Source organism: Lithobates pipiens, unplaced genomic scaffold, assembly GCF_037356315.1.
Source record: "Lithobates pipiens isolate NorthernLeopardFrog02 unplaced genomic scaffold, aLitPip1_a1.2 Scaffold_19, whole genome shotgun sequence".
Lineage (NCBI taxonomy): Eukaryota > Metazoa > Chordata > Amphibia > Anura > Ranidae > Lithobates > Lithobates pipiens.
Window position 1 is genome coordinate 392,967,930 of NW_027507764.1, and position 16,453 is coordinate 392,984,382.

General features: G+C 45.6%; 1 protein-coding gene across 1 annotated transcript in view; it reads left to right on the top strand.

The window, feature by feature from the left end:
- The window catches only part of LOC143997021 (CD226 antigen-like), a 172,074-nt gene that overhangs the window by 140,932 nt on the left and 14,689 nt on the right, over positions 1–16,453 (top strand). Inside the window, exon 5 of the mRNA XM_077492380.1 lies at positions 12,670–12,742. Within this exon, the coding sequence (XP_077348506.1) occupies positions 12,670–12,742 (73 nt within the window). The remainder of the gene's footprint in view (positions 1–12,669; positions 12,743–16,453) is intronic.

A 16,453-nucleotide genomic window follows, 5' to 3' on the forward strand; every position in this document is an offset into this window, starting at 1 on the left:
TGTTAAATTTGGTGTTATCACTCTCTCATACTGGTCACTGAAAGTTCAACATGGTACCTCATGGCAAATAACTCTCTGAGAATCTGAAAAAAAGATTTGTTACTCTACATAAAGATGGCCTAGGCTATAAGAAGATTGCCAAGACCCTGAAATTAAGCTGCAGCACAGTGGCCAAGAACATACAGTGGTTTAACAGGACAGGTTCCACTCAGAACAGGCCTCGCCATGGTCAACAAAAGAAGTTGAGTGCACATGCTCAGCATCATATACAGAGGTTGTCTTTGGGAAATAGATGTATGAGTGCTGCCAGCATTGTTGCAGAGGTTGGAGGGGTGGGGGGCCAGCCTGTCAGTGCTCAGACAATACGCCGCACACTGCATCAAAAGCCTGCAAACAGTTTGCTGAAGACAAGCAGACTAAGAACATGGATTACTGGAACCATGTCCTGTGGTTTGAGGACACCAAGATAAACTTATTTGGTTCAGATGGTGTCAATTGTGTGTTGCGGCAACCAGGTGAGGAGTACAAAGAAGACAAGTGTGTCTTGCCCACAGTCAAGCATGGTGGTGGGAGTGTCATGGTCTGGGGATAAATGAGTACTGCTGGCACTGGAGATCTACAGTTCATTGAGGGAAACATGAATGCCAACATGTACTGTGACATACTGAAGCAGAGCATGATCCCCTCCCTTCAGAGATTGGGCCGCAGTGCAGTATTCCAACATAACGACCCCAAACACACATCCAAGAAGACCACCGCCTTGCTAAAGAAGCTAAAGGTAAAGGTGATGGACTGACCAAACATGTCTCCAAATCGAAACCCTATTGAGCATCTGTGGGGTATCCTCAAATGAAAGGTGGAGGAGCGGAAGGTCCCTAACATTCACCAGCTCCGTTATGTTATTATGGATGAGTGGAAGAGGATTTTCAATTTTCAATTTTGTTTGGGAGCCATGTTGCATGACCGCGCAATTGGCAGTTAAAGCGACGCAGTGCAGAATCACAAAAAGTGGTCTGGTCTGAAAGTGGTTAAGTGTAGCTCCAGCCCTAAAATCTATGTTGGAGGATTGGTGATAAAGCATCAGTGGAGACAACGTTTTCCATATTAACTCTTATGCCGTGTACAGACGACCATTTTTTCCATCAGAATAAACTCTGATGGTTTTTCTGATGGAGTTCCACTGAAATGGACTTGCCTACACACGATCACATCAAAGTCTGTTCGTTTAGAACGTGGTGATATACAACATGTACGACGGGACTAGAAAAAGGAAGTTAAATAGCCAGTAGCCAATAGCTGCTCTTGTGTTGTTTTTGGTTTGTCAGACAAACGTTTTTCCCGATAGGAATTGATTCTGTTGGAAAGATTTAAAACATGTTCTATTTCTAGGTCCATCAGAATTTTCGAAAAAAAAAAGTCAGCTGAAGCCCACACACGATCGGAATAGATGAAATTATTCCATCTGACTTTTTCTGCCAGAAAGTCAGACCGTGTCCACGGCATTACAGGAGAGTATTTTCCTTCCTATTTCCTCTCACTTCCTGTTGTTTCCCTCCATTTGTAAGTAGGAGTCGTTTGTAAGTCGGATGTTTGAAAATAGAGGACCACCTCTATATACTATACAGCCTGCACTATACACTGCATAAAATTGGGCCTTAGGTGTTGGTTGTACCAGAACACTGTAAGCCCTTAGAGTTACTCTTCGTGGGTGCTGGAACAGGCCCTGCTGCAAAACATTATATCAAAAATTATAATTACACGCCCCTGTTAAACAGGGGCAGAAAAATTGGGTCTTAGGTGGTGGTGGCACAACATTGTAAACCCTCACAGATACTCTTGTTGGGCGCAGAAACGGGCCCTGCTGTGAAATATCAGATCAAAAATTGTAATTACAATACACTGCAGCCATAGTGCAATTGCCACTACTTTTCTGATGGTGTACACGGTGCACAATACAGTGTAGTGTGGTGTTGCAAAACAAAATATACATCATGTCCAGAAGACCACCAAGGAGAGGCAGACGCTCACAGCAGGCCACTAAAAGAGGGGAAGCAGGCTCTGATTCTACAGTCAACAGCTATGAATAAGCGCCAGAACAAGGCGTGAAACGCGTTCGATTTTTTATCCTGTTTTTCCATATTTGATATGTGACTGCATTTGGATTTTATTGACCAATAAAGATGCCATTTCTCTGACGTTCGGCCATCCAGGAACTTCTTTTTACTTCCTTTACTTAAGCTCAGAGTAGTTTTCCTTCCTATGCAGCTGCCAAAGTGGCCTATTCCACCGGCTCCTTGTCCACAGTCACTCCTTCCGTAGCCCAACCATCATGCATGGAGGAGACCCCCAAACTATTCGACTACAGTGTCGAGTACATGCTGCTGGAGGATGCACAGTGAATTTAAGGCTCCGATGTTGGTTCCCAGGTTGAGGAAGGGAGGAGGAGGCACAACTCCAATGAGGCAGGATGTCTTCTAGGGGGCAGCTTAAGGGCAGCCACACTACTGCATCACACCGCAGAGCTCCGCAGGTGCAGAGTGCTGCTGACTCCCTGCTGATTTTGTAAAGTTCCTTGGTGTGGGCCTTTTTGGACATGTGTGCAGCAGATCGCATCGTTGCTGTTTGAAACCTATCTGAAGTGGATTAAGCATGGCCACAAAAGCAACTGCTTGGACACGACATGCTTGACAAGACATACAATGACCTCCCATGCAGTCTTTTTCCTGTATACTGTATTTGAGATTTAATATCTCTCAGATATGATTTGGGTTAAATGAGAGTTCTTTGACCATGAGTGAAAGCTTTAACACAATAACAACATTTATTGGTGAGTAGTTGAAAGTCTATCTAATACACAACCATCTATCTATAGTCTAAAACAAGGAAGAAAATATTAGGTTAAAATAAGAGAATTACATGAAGGAATACAGAGTATATTCCTGAAAACATTAATCTGCAAACATATTTAGTTACAAGTAAAATGCAGATCTTTCCCATAATTACCCTTTGCACCAAGGTTCCATCCATTCTGATGGTTGCTCTCCCATAAAAGTGTGTGTTTCCCTCCCATCTAGTCTGTGTGTATCATTGCATGCTGATGCCTCATTGGTTGGCATAGCGTGGCTCTGATTGGTGAGCTACCCTATTCCTGGTTAAGGACTGGCTACATCTCCAATCCCTATACTTTGCATAAGTCAGCCCCCTTTAATGCAAATCCTTATGACTATTCTAAGCAGGAACTTAACTTGAATTTTCCTGGGAAATTAAGTATTGATTATGAGTCGGTCTCCCTTCATTGCATATCCCAGCATGGGATCCTTTGAAGTATGTGTAAAACAATGAGGTCATGAGGATGGTGAGCACACTGAGCAGCGACAATGCATGCATCAGTGATACTGTCCCTCTTGTCTTCCTGGACATGGAGGATAACACTCAGCAGCAGTCTTCAAGGGATGATTTTCAGTCCCCAGAAACCCAAAGAGTTGTATGTGGCTGGAAGGAGGTTAACCGCTTAAGGACCGCCTCCTGCACATATACGTCGGCAGAATGGCACGGCTGGACACAAGCATGTACCTGTATGTTGCTCTTTAAGTGCCCAGCCATGGGTGCACTCCCGCCCTGGTCCTGAGCTCCATGGCCGCGGGACCCCTGCGATCGGGTCACAGAGCTGAAGAACGAGGAGAGGTCTGTTTAAACAAACCTCTCCCCGTGCTTCCTACTGAGCCTGTCACTGATCGTTATAGGGAAAGACGATCAGTAACGTCAGACGCCAAGCCACGCTATAACTTTTGCGCAAACCAATCAATAATCGCTAATTACGAAAAATATGTAGAAGAACACGTATCGGCCTAAACTGAGGAAAAAATGTTTTTTTTTATATTTTTTTGGGGGATATTTATTATAGCAAAAAGTAAAAAATATTGCATTTTTTTCAAAATCTTTGCTCTATTTATGTTTATAGCGCAAAAAATAAAAACCGCAGAGGTGATCAAATACCACCAAAAGAAAGCTCTATTTGTGGGAAAAAAAGAACGCTAATTTTGTTTGGGAGCCACGTCGCACGACCGTGCAATAGTCAGTTAAAGCGACACAGTGCCGAATTGCAAAAAGGGTACTGGTCCTTTGGCTGCAAATTGGTCCGGGGCTTAAGTGGTTAAGGATCATGTGATCCTTAGTGACCCAGAGGATTCAGAATCGAATGCCTCTTGAAACTTTTGCAGGCTTTGCAGAATCAGGGAGGCCATGCAGTGTAAGGATCCTAGGATTCATGGTATCAAAGAGAAGGAATCATTACTGGCTGGCAACCCTTCTTGATCCACATTACAAGGGTAAGGTTGCAGAACACATCCTGCCTTTGCAGAGGGAGCAGAAGATGAAACACCTTCAGGAGGCCTTGAAGAAAGGTTTGTGCAATGCATTTCAAGACCCTGTGAAGTTACAATTTCCTGGTGCTGGACAAAGTGTTGCTGAGGCTTCTGTCAGGCCACCTGAGGCCAGGTGACAGATGCACACCGTTGGGGTCTGGAGTGCACTGCAAATAAAGTGGACCCTATGGCTGACCGCTGTGGATGGGAGTCTAGGTGGTTAAGGAAGGCAGGTCCGCTGGAACACCAACACGGATCCCACAGGGGCTAGAGCATAAGATTCCCCAGGGCACGGAGTCTAAGAGCCAGCAAGTGTTCACAAGAGCATTTAGTGGTGAGGATGGACTGGGCTGCAAATGGCTCTAGGTCGCAACCCCCAGGGTCTCCCAGCTCACGCCCACTGTAGGCTACAGGAGGATAGAGATAGTAAGGGAATAAGCCAAAGGTCAGGGCCACTTGCAGTAGCAGACAAGGATAAACATAGAACACAACAAAAGTCAGGGTCACAAGTAGGCAGGGATAGTCAAGAACAAGATCGGTAACTGGAATCAGACATAGAAGACACAGCAAGATGCACACAGAAGCTAAATATGCATAGGTTGATCAGCAAGGCAGGCTTGCAGTGCACAGGTTAATATAGAGTTCCCCAATAGGGGCTGGGGTGGAGCCATGCTTTCAGGAGAGGTTATTTAAGTAGCCTGGTGAGACTGGCTGGCCTGTAAAGGTGAACACATGGAGGAGAGGTAAGCTGACAGACAAAGATTACTGCATAACCATGACAGGTTCGTTCAGTCAGAGGAAGAGTGGTGGAGAAGGTGACCCGGCTGACCGATGCCTTTAGACAATTTTTCAGTCCTCTGCGCCAAGGTCTGATTGGTTCAAGCAACCATCGCCAGCGTCTACATTACATGGTTCAGGAATATCTAGGGGCAAGAGCAGACTTGGAGACCTTTCCAACAGAGCATCCACTGGGTTACTGGGTCTTGAGGATGGACCACTGGCCAGAACTAGCTCAATATGCAATTGATCTACTGGCCTGTCTTGCTTTCAGCGTTCTTTATGAATGCACATTCAGTGCTGCTGGAGGGTTTGTAACGGATCATAGAGTGCGCCTGTCCACAGACTCCATTGATAGGCTTACATTCATAAAAATGAATAAGTCTTGGATCAGCAGCAGCTATCAAGCACCTGATGCTGATGTAACTGCTTGATTTTTCTATGGACGTAGGATCCCTTGAAGACTGCCTATGCTGAGTGACTATCCTATTCCTCCTCAATCTTGGTGATGCTAGCTTCCAACAATATTTTTAATTTGGGCAACACCACCACTGCCTAAGGCCCAATTTTTCTGTCCCTGTTTAACAGGGGCATGTAATTATAATTTGTGATCTAATATTTCACAGCATGGTCCGTTTCTTCACCTAACAAGAGTATCTGTGACAGTGTTGTGGCACCACCACCACCAAAGGCCCAATTTTTCTGCCCCTGTCCCAGCAGCAGAAAAAAGAACAAGCATGCCCCACGGCCAAATGCAAAATATGCATCATGTCCATGACCAGCACTGTGGACTGTAGACTCTGCAAAGGCCTGTGAGCATCCGCCTCTCCTTGGTGGCCTTTTGGACATGGTGGGGATTTTGTTTTGCAACACCACACTACATTGTATTGTGTACACCACCAGAAAAGTAGTAGCAACTGCACTTTGGATGTATGTTATTTTGTACACCACCAGAAGTCTAATGGCAACTATGGGTGCACTGTATGTATTGTATACAGCTACCTAAATCACGTGCCTGCCTGAAGTATATTACAAAGAGTACACCATGAACGGCCTGCAGTGAGATATAGCTAAACTGTATGCAGTGGATATATATATATATATATATATATATATATATATATATATATATATATATATATATATTATGTAGCACTGACCCCCGAAGGAGCGGCTTGTTTTATTGGGCTTACCGTTACCTTCTGCTCCTCGTATGCGTCTAGGGATTTCCCATGGTAGATGCCCAAAAACTATAGAGACTGACGACAGATCCGCTTACTGGGATTTTTATTTGCAAAGAACGTAGTTAAACAACAGTCTCTTAGTATAGGATCAGAGGGTTTAGGTGGAAAGTAATCCATTTGAGTAAATCCAGAGAGTAGCCATTCACAGCTGGATCTTCACCCTAACTGGATAGTCCTTCTCTCACCAGGCCTAGCAGCCAACAGGGTGCTTGAGTCAGGAACAAGTCTCTGCCACAGACTTTGTTATAGTACTTGAACAAGGAAACTTGAATACTTGTAGAACGCTCATGTGATATCAGCATCTTGCAGCCGGTATGGTGATACCCACGAGATTGGATTCGCTTAGGATGTTCAGCTTTACCAGGCTCTTTTTGAGAAGTCAACCCTTACATGTCCTTCTCCCGAAGAGTCCTGCCCTGGATAATTTTGAAGTTGCTGGGCCTCTCCACAACTTGAGACGGCACCGGACCACCTCCGAATCATTCCTTTAGTTTCCTTGCCTCAAGCTAGCCAGCCCCGAGACATAAAGTCTGGTGGATCCACAACCCAGGCCATAGGCACTCTGGGGGCTTGTCAGGAGGACCAGGACCATGCAGTCAGAACATACTTCTGGACCGGAACCCCCCAACACGTGACATCCACATCTTAAGTACCCTCTCCAAGAAAGCACAGCAAGAGTAACACTCCCACTGGGCTGGCTCCGAGAGAAAGTAATCTTAAAGCACCCAACCAGACTGTGTTACCCTGCCTTCCAGAAGTGGCAGCGCCCCCCATGGCTAGGTGGAACACCCTGTCGTCTAGTCAGACTGATGCTGATGTCAAAATTTGGAGTAATTAAACCCAAACCAAACTGCAGTTTAGCTTAACCACTTCCCGACCAGCGCACGATGATGTACGTCGACAGAATGGCATGGGCAGGCATATTGGCGTACAGGTACGTCCAATATTCGATGCTGCCCTGCCATCGTGAGCGCGCCTCCGGCGGCGCGCTCCCGCGCTGGTCGGGACCCCCGTGAGTCTGGTCGCGGGACCCGCGGACTCGATCGCCATGGGCATCCCCGCGATCGTCTCACGGAGCGGCCGAATGGAGGAAATGCTGTGTAAACAACATTTTTCCATTCTGCCTAGCAACTAGTGACGCTGATCTCTGCTCCATGTGATTGGAGCAGAGATCAGTGTACACTAAATGAAAGCCCAACCCCCCCACAGTTAGTAACACACCCCTACGAACACTTAACCCCTACACTGCCACCCACTGGTTAAACCTTTCACTGCCAGTGTCATTTACACAGGAATCACTGCATTTATATAGCAGTGATTACTGTATAAATGACAATGGTCCCAAAAATGTGTCAAAAATGTCCGATGGGTCCCCCACAATGTCGCAGTCACAATAAAAATCGCACATCGCCACCATTACTAGTAAAAAAAAAAAGAATAAAAAATTATTAATAAAAATGCTATAAAACTATCCCTATTTTGTAAACGCTATAACTTTTGCGCAAACCAATCAATAATCGCTTATTGCGATTTTTTTTACCAAAAATATGTAGAAGAATACGTATCGGCCTAAACTGAGGGAAAAAAATGTTTTTTATATATTTTTGGGGGATATTTATAATAAATAGTAAAAAATAATGCGTTTTTTTCAAAATTGTCGCTCTATTTTTGTTTATAGCGCAAAAAATAAAAACCGCAGGGGTGATCAAATACCACCAAAAGAAAGCTCTATTTGTGGGAAAAAAAGGACGTCAATTTTGTTTGGGAGCCACGTCGCACGACCGCGCAATTGTCAGTTAAAGCGACGCAGTGCAGAATCGCAAAAAGTGGTCTGGTCTTTGACCAGCAAATTGGTCCGGTCTGAAAGTGGTTAAACATTAAATTTCAAAAATACATAGCACGTGCTCTTCAGGAGCCGGCACTACATATATATGAAATACACTGCAGCTAACTGAATCACTCTCTGCAGTGATATCTAGCTAAACTGTAAGCAGTGGATATATATCTATTACACTGACTGTATATATCACCTGCCTGCCTGAAAGTATATTTGAAAACGTACACCAGGAATGGCCTGCAGTCAGATATAGGCTTGGCTAGACTAGAATGCAGTGGATATATATGTAGGAGACTGTATATATATTTTATACACTGCAGATCACGAATCATCTGCCTGCCTGAAAGTATATTTGAAAATGTACACCACTAATGGCCTGCAGTCAGATATAGGCTTGGCTAGACTGGAATGCAGTGGATGTGTAAATAAATATATATATATATAATGTAGGAGACTGTATATATAGTTTATGCACTGGAGCTCACTGAATCACGTGCCTGCCAGAAGTATAGTAAAGACAGTACACCACCAGAAACCGACTGCCGTGAGATCTAGCTAAACTATATGCAGTGGATATATATATATATATATATATATATATATATATATATATGTACTAGACTGACTGTGTGTGTGTGTGTGTATATATATATATATGTGTGTATTTCATATACCGTATTTATCGGGGTATAACACGCACCCCAAGTTTAGGAGGGCATTTTAAGGAAAAAAGTTTTAGGAGGGAAGTTTAAGGAAAAAAAACTTACATTTAAATGCCCATCAATGCAGCCTTATCAGTGTGCATCTGCAGCCTTGTCCATCACTGCAGAATGATCAGTGTCATTTGTAGCTTGCCCAGCATCATTTGCAGCTTGCCCAGCACCGTTTGCAGCCTTGCCCATGTTTAAATATCCCGCCGCCGAGACAGACCGAGCGAGCGCCACCGAAAAAGACCGAGCCGTCTGCTTGGCTCCGCTCGTAGTCCCGCCTCCCTGCTGTTTCTGGAGCGAGCGCTGCCGAAAAAGACCAAGCCGACTGTACTGTGTATTAGGCTTGGCTCGCAGTCCCGCCCAGTATGGCAAGTACACAGTACAGTCGGCTCGGTCTTTTTCGTCAGCGCTCGCTCCAGAAACAGCAGGGAGGCGGGACTACGAGCGCAGTCTAGCAGTCGGCTCGGTCCTTTTCGGCGGCGCTCAGTATTTTAGACTCACAGACACCCACGACTTTCCCCCAATTTTAAGGGGGAAAAAGTGCGTGTTATACGCCGATAAATACGGTATATATATATATCTATATAATACTGCAGCTAACTGAATAATCTGCCTGCCTGTTCAATCTAAATGACACTCTCTCTCTGCTATATAAGGCTGACATGCAGTCTTATATAGTGTGGGTGTGGACTTAGTCCCCTTGAGCCATGATTGGCGAAAGGCACCCTGCCTTTGGCCAATTATGGCTCTCTTAGCTGAGGGCGCTGTGAGCATGCAGGTCATGGTGCATGCTCTGGCCAATCATCATACAGAAATGCACTGTGCTCCTGCAGTGCATTATGGGCCATTATGCGCTGCTTGAATTTGGCACAAACGGCCCATAATGTTTGGTTCTCGACGAACGGGCGAACAGCCAATGTTCAAGTCGAACTGAAAGCTCATCCCTAGCCACGCAAAATATTGACACTTAGACCCCAATTTGGACATTTTCACTTGGGGTGTACTCACTTTTGTTTTCAGTGGTTTATAACAGAGTAACTGTATAACAGTGTAAATTTGCTGCCCCCTCAAAATAACTCAACACACAGCCATTAATGTCTAAACCGCTGGCAACAAAAGTGAGTACACTACTAAGTGAAAATGTCCAAATTGGGCCCAATTAACCATTTCCCTCCCTGGTGTCATGTGACTCGTTAGTGTTACAAGGTCTCAGGTGTGAATGGGGAGCAGGTGTGTTCAATTTGGTGTTATCGCTCTCACTCTTTCATACTGGTCACTGGAAGTTCAACATGGCACCTCATGGCAAAGAACTCTCTGAGGATCTGAAAAAAAGAATTGTAGCTATACATAAAGATGGCCTAGACTTTAAGGAGATTGCCAAGACCCCAAAACTGAGCTACAGCACGGTGGCTAAGAACATACAGCAGTTTAACATGACAGGTTCTACTCAGAACAGGCCTCTCCATGGTCGACCAAAGGAGTTGACTGCATGTACTCACTGTCTTTGAGAAATAGACTTGTGAGTGCTGCCAGCATTGGTGCAAAGGGGTGGGGGATCAGCCTGTCAGTGCTCAGACCATATGCCATACTAATCTGACCCCAACCCCTGATGGGTCTTGGAGGAGAGTAGTAAAGCTGCACTGGTAGGTATGGCCAAATTGTGCTAAAAGTGGAAGGGTCTCTAAGGGACATTGTTAAATAGAACCCTAGTATACAGTGGCGGAATTATCAGGGTCGCAACAGTCGCAGTTGCGACTGGGCCCTGGAATTCCATCACTGTGGGGGGGCCCCGACGTGGTTGCTATCCACAGGGCTGTGAGTGGAGAGCGTGTCTCTCATGTAAACAGCAGCACAGAGACACCGGGAGTGAAGTTTCATTTTCCCTCGTCCTCTCTTGCACGGGACACAAAACACACAGCTGATCTGCTCCCCCTTCGGCCCCCCCTCCCCTCCTCTCACCTGTGTTCTCCGCGGGAAATGTGAGCTTGTTAGCTTCACACCTGAATGCCCGCAGAGAACACAGGAGAGAGGAGGGGAGGGGGGCCGAAGGGGGAGCAGATCAGCTGTGTGTTTTGTTTCCCGTGCGAGACAGGACGAGGGAAAATTAAACTTCAGTCCCGAGTCCCAGTGTCTCTGTGCTGCTGTTACATGAGAGACACGCTCTCCACTCACAGCCGTGCTGACCCCTCTCCGGTGTGTGTATAGACTCAGGAAGATCCCGCCGCCAATCAACATCATAGAGCTGCTGATCGCTGCCTCCTCCCAGGTGCGGGGGAGGGGGTACAGAGATCTGCTGGGGGTCAAGGTGCACAGCGGAGTCCAGCAAGGTACAGAGAAACCTCTTAAGTAAGTGGGGGTATCTGGGGATCCTGATGTCCAGTACAAACGCCACCCCTCCTCCAGTACCACCACCGTGCCACCCACCTTCAGTACCACCGCCACCCACCTCCAGTACCACCGCCACCCCCTCTCCAGTACCACCACCATGCCACCCACCTCCAGTACCACCGCCACCCCTCTCCAGGACCACCATGCCTCTCCAGTACCATCGCCACCCTCCAGTACCACCACCACCACCCACCCTCCAGTACCACCACCCACCTCCAGTACCATCGCCACCCACCTCCAGTACCACCGCCATCCCTCTCCAGGACCACCATGCCTCTCCAGTACCATCGCCACCGTCCTCCAGTACCACCACCCACCCTCCAGTACCACCACCACCCACTTCCAGTACCACCGCCACCCACCTCCAGTACCACCATCCCCCTCCAGTACCACCGCCACCCCTCTCCAGGACCGCCACCCCTCTCCAGTACCACCACCCCCCCTTCAGTACCACCACCACCCACCTCCAGTACCACCACCACCCTCCAGGACCACTATCCCCCTCCAGTACCACCACCGCCACCCACCTCCAGTACCACCGCCACCCCTCTCCAGGACCACCATCCCCCTCCAGTACCACCGCCACCCCTCTCTGGGACCACTATACCCCTCCAGTACCACCACCGCCACCCACCTCCAGTACCACCACCAGCCCCCCTCCAGTACCATCACCACCACCCACCTCCAGTACCACCGCCACCCCACTCCAGGACCACCATCCCCCTCCAGTACCACCACCACCCCCCTCCAGTACCACCACCGCTACCCACCTCCAGGACCGCCACCCCTCTCCAGTACCACCACCCCTCTCCAGGACCACCATCCCCCTCCAGTACCACCGCCACCCCCCTCCAGTACCACCACTGCACTGGTGACACAGGTTTCACTGGTGACACAGGTTTCACTCGGGACACAGGCTGCACAGAAATGTTTTACTTTGTTGTACAGTGGAAAAAAATATAGTATCAAAATCATGCTTTTCAGGGGGGGGGGGGGCCCTTCCTGATTTCTTGCACCGGGGCCCTGAGGTTTCTAGTTACGCCTCTGCTAGTATACTCATATACATGCTACTGTCTTTGTACCCTGGTGCATAGCCATGTACAGCCACATCTTCTAATTCATCTCAATGGGCATCTGTATGCAGCAGCTGCAGGTTCTAGGAAATTGTTTACAATGGCTATATGCCCCCTATGTGGCTGTGTGCATGAAACCATTTACATGACATGGCAATTTTTTTGGTGCTGCATTCCGCCTAAATATGTACTAAATTTAAACTTTAAACTAGTTTGGCTTCATAGTAAGAAAACAAAACTTGTTTGAGCAAAATAATTTTTTTTTTCTTTTTTCAGGAAATGGAAGCATAAAAAACAAGAGATTAAACCAGCAACACCCACATTTTGTCCAGTATATTTTTCCCAGCAGGTGAGGAACCTACTGGAGTTCTCTATGGATCAATAGAAATGTGATATATTGAATGAATGGCAAACATACACATTTGAATAACATATGATATACGACTTACCTGGCAATAGACTTCTTGTAATACAAGAAGTCTAGTGCAATGAATAAGCATTATCAGATTTACAAGGACTTTACCCCCCCCCCCCCCCACTGTCAGCAAGCTCCAAGTGTTAAACTGACAGCAAGCCCCAATCCTCCACCTCTGGGGTCCCCCAACAGTGCTCCTGGCTACCCCCCTCGCTGACTGCTCTCATAGAAAGCCGCTTTCTATGAGGGCACATGTGCAGACTCACTCTCGAGCTGCTCTGTCTGCATCTATTGATCGTGGCTTGGCCCTACCCCCCCGCTCCCTCATCACTAAATGTGATTGATAGCCAATGGCTCCCGCTGCTATTAATCAGCCTTGTGAAGAGGGAGAAAGCAAAGAGAGTTACTGCTCTCATGCAAAGCAGTGGATCTAAATTGGGCTCAGGTAGGTATAAGGGGAGTAAGGGGGGGGGGGGGATTCTGCGACAATGAGGGTTCTTTACCTAAATACAAAAAAGTGGCTTAGAACCACTTTAAGTAGCACATTTGGATACGTATATTTTTAGTACCTGTCAGCTAGAGTTAAATAAACAAAAGGCCCGTTCACTGTGTATGAGCCTCAGTGCTCACATGAATGATGCCTTAAAGCTATGCTATGTGAATGAGAACATGGAACACGTACAAAGTAGGTGTTATATTTTTTCATTGTGTATTATGTCCTTTATCGTAAATATGTAAAACCTTGTGAGCCGCTATGTTAATCTATTGGAGCTGCCCGCACTAAACACACTTCCTAAACATGTGAAATAAGGAAAACTAAAATCAGAATAAGTACAGTGCTAAATATAAAGATATCCCTAGAAGGATATATAGGGCATTCAATAAACAGTAGTGTAATAAGTAAAGTTTAATATGCACATTTTCACAAAGGGGCTTATTTACGAAAGGCAAATCTACTTTGCACTGCAAGTGCACTTGGAAGTGCAGTCGCTTTAAATCTAAGGGGTAGATCTGAAATGAGTGGAAGTGCTGCTGATTTTATCATCCAATCATGTGCAAGCTAAAATGCTGTTTTCTGTTTTCCTTGCATGTCCCCCTCGGATTTCTAGTGACTTTACTTTCAAGTGCACTTGCAGTGCAAAGTGGATTTTCCTTTAGTAAATAACTTCCAAAGTGTCCCTATATAGATCAAACAATATGATAAGTATTAAAGCGCAATGTGCAGATTTTGTCCATATAGTGTCCTTATATAAAAAAACTATGGTGAAAATATCGTGCCAATCCATTATATGCATAGTGAATATATCAATCTCTCCACAATCATCCACCAGTATATGTCCTTCTCATAATCCTTGTGCTCCCTCAACCAGTTGTGCCCTCACCTTATAGGCTTATTAAATGTGACTTTGGGAATGATTAATCCTTTGAAATGCGCCTCATAATATTCCTTCTCCTTATAAACTGCCCATAAACTCCAGTCACATTGATCACTTTAAGAGTTAAGCCTACTTGCTGCTGCTCGTGAACTCCAATCACATAGCACATGCAAAGCAATCAGATATTGCAATAGTGCTTTATTGTTTTTTAAATTGTATTATATTCAAAAAGATCACAACAAATGATCAACAAAGAAAATGGCGATGGTAAACCATTATATAAACCATAGGACAATCATCAGCCAATCACATCTCCCCAAGGAAGTCATGAGGAGTGACGAAACTAGTAGGAGGGACCTGAGAGGCTGATGAACATGGAACCAGGAAACACCATTCTGAGTGGAACGGATGGAAGGAACACTGACGGCCAGGGCTGCAGAATCGGTTGAGAGGTGATACATTCGTCCTAGCACTAGTGGTACAAATAAAATAGACACAGGCTAGCTTAAGTTATTTGAAATGTGAGTGCTCATTTGTTTTGATCTTTTTGAATATAATAACATTTTATAAAACGATAAAAGCCCTATTGTAAGATCTGATCGCTTCGCATGTGGTCGATGTGATTGGAGTTCACGAGCAGTAGCAAGGAGGCTTATATCTTAAAGTGATCAATGTGACTGAAGTTTATGGGCAGCTTATAAGGAGAAGGAATATTATGAGGATTATTTCCTTTATGTCTAGTACAGGAGTGGATTTGAACTTGAAGGGACAAATATCAGCTATAGCAATAGAAGCTACTGGGGTAGTCTTGTGTTGAGGACAACTGCCCCCACAGTAAGGCTTACCATACATGGATCGTCTTTTTCTGATCTGCTGGCTGGCTGCTTGAAAAAAAAAGCACATATTGCACAAGTGAAGTGGATGGAGGAATCCTCCCCGTTGTGCCACTGTTTTCTGACAGCAGGCACTCTTCACTAGGGATGAGCCGAACACCCCCCGGTTCGGTTCGCACCAGAACTTTCGAACGGATCCCAAATTCGTACGAACGTTAGAACCCCATTGAAGTCTATGGGACTCGAACGTTCAAAATTAAAAGTGCTAATTTTAATGGCTAATAGGGATGAGCCGAACACCCCCCGGTTCGGTTCGCACCAGAACTTTCGAACGGATCCCAAATTCGTACGAACGTTAGAACCCCATTGAAGTCTATGGGACTCGAACGTTCAAAATTAAAAGTGCTAATTTTAATGGCTAATAGGGATGAGCCGAACACCCCCCGGTTCGGTTCGCACCAGAACTTTCGAACGGAGCCCAAATTCGAACGAACTTTAGAACCCCATTGAAGTATATGGGACTCGAACGTTCGAAATGAAAAGTGCTAATTTTAACGGCTAATATGCAAGATGCTGTCCTAAAAAGGGTTTGGGGACCTGGCTCCTGCCCCAGGGGACATGGGTCAATGCTTAAAATGTTTTTAAAAATAGCCGTTTTGGCGGGAGCACTGATTTTAATGACGATTAAAGTGAAAAAAAAAGTGAAATATTCCTTTAAATATGGTGCCTGGGGGGTGTCTGTAGTATGCCTGTGAAGTGCCACGTGTTTCCCGTGTTTAGAACAGTCCCTGCACAAAATGACATTAAACGGAAATAACACCATTTAAAACTGCTTGCGGTTTTAATGTTATATCTGGTTCCTGCAATATGGTTGAAAATCATTGAGAAAAATGGCATGGGTAGCCCTCCCTGCCCATTACCAGCCTATTTGGGTCTTGTACGCATATTAAGGGGAACCCTGTACCCATATTAAAAAAAGGAAATGCGTGTGGCCCCCAGGCCCTATATACTCAGAACAGCAGTATACAGGCGGTGCAAACAAGACAGGGACTGTGTAGGTTTGTTGTGTTAAGTTGAATCTGTTTGTAATTTTCAACTGGTACATTTTTAAAGTGTAGCTCCAGTCAAGAAAACTATTTTTAAGCTTTTTGGAAAACATAGGGAAGGGTTATCACCCCTGTATAATTTGTTTTGTCGTCCATCTTTTTTCATCTCACTTGCTGTTGTCTCCTTCCGTTTGCAAGTAGGAGATGTTTGTAAATTGGATGTTTGAAAGTAGGGGCCTGCCCTATATGCTCTGCAGAAATGGCGGAACAAGGTGTTGGTTTTGCCACAACATTGTAAGCCCTCAAAGTGACTCTTGGTGGGTGCTGGAGCGCTCTGCTGTGAATGATTATATCAAGAATTGTAATTACATGCCATTGTTGAACAGTGGT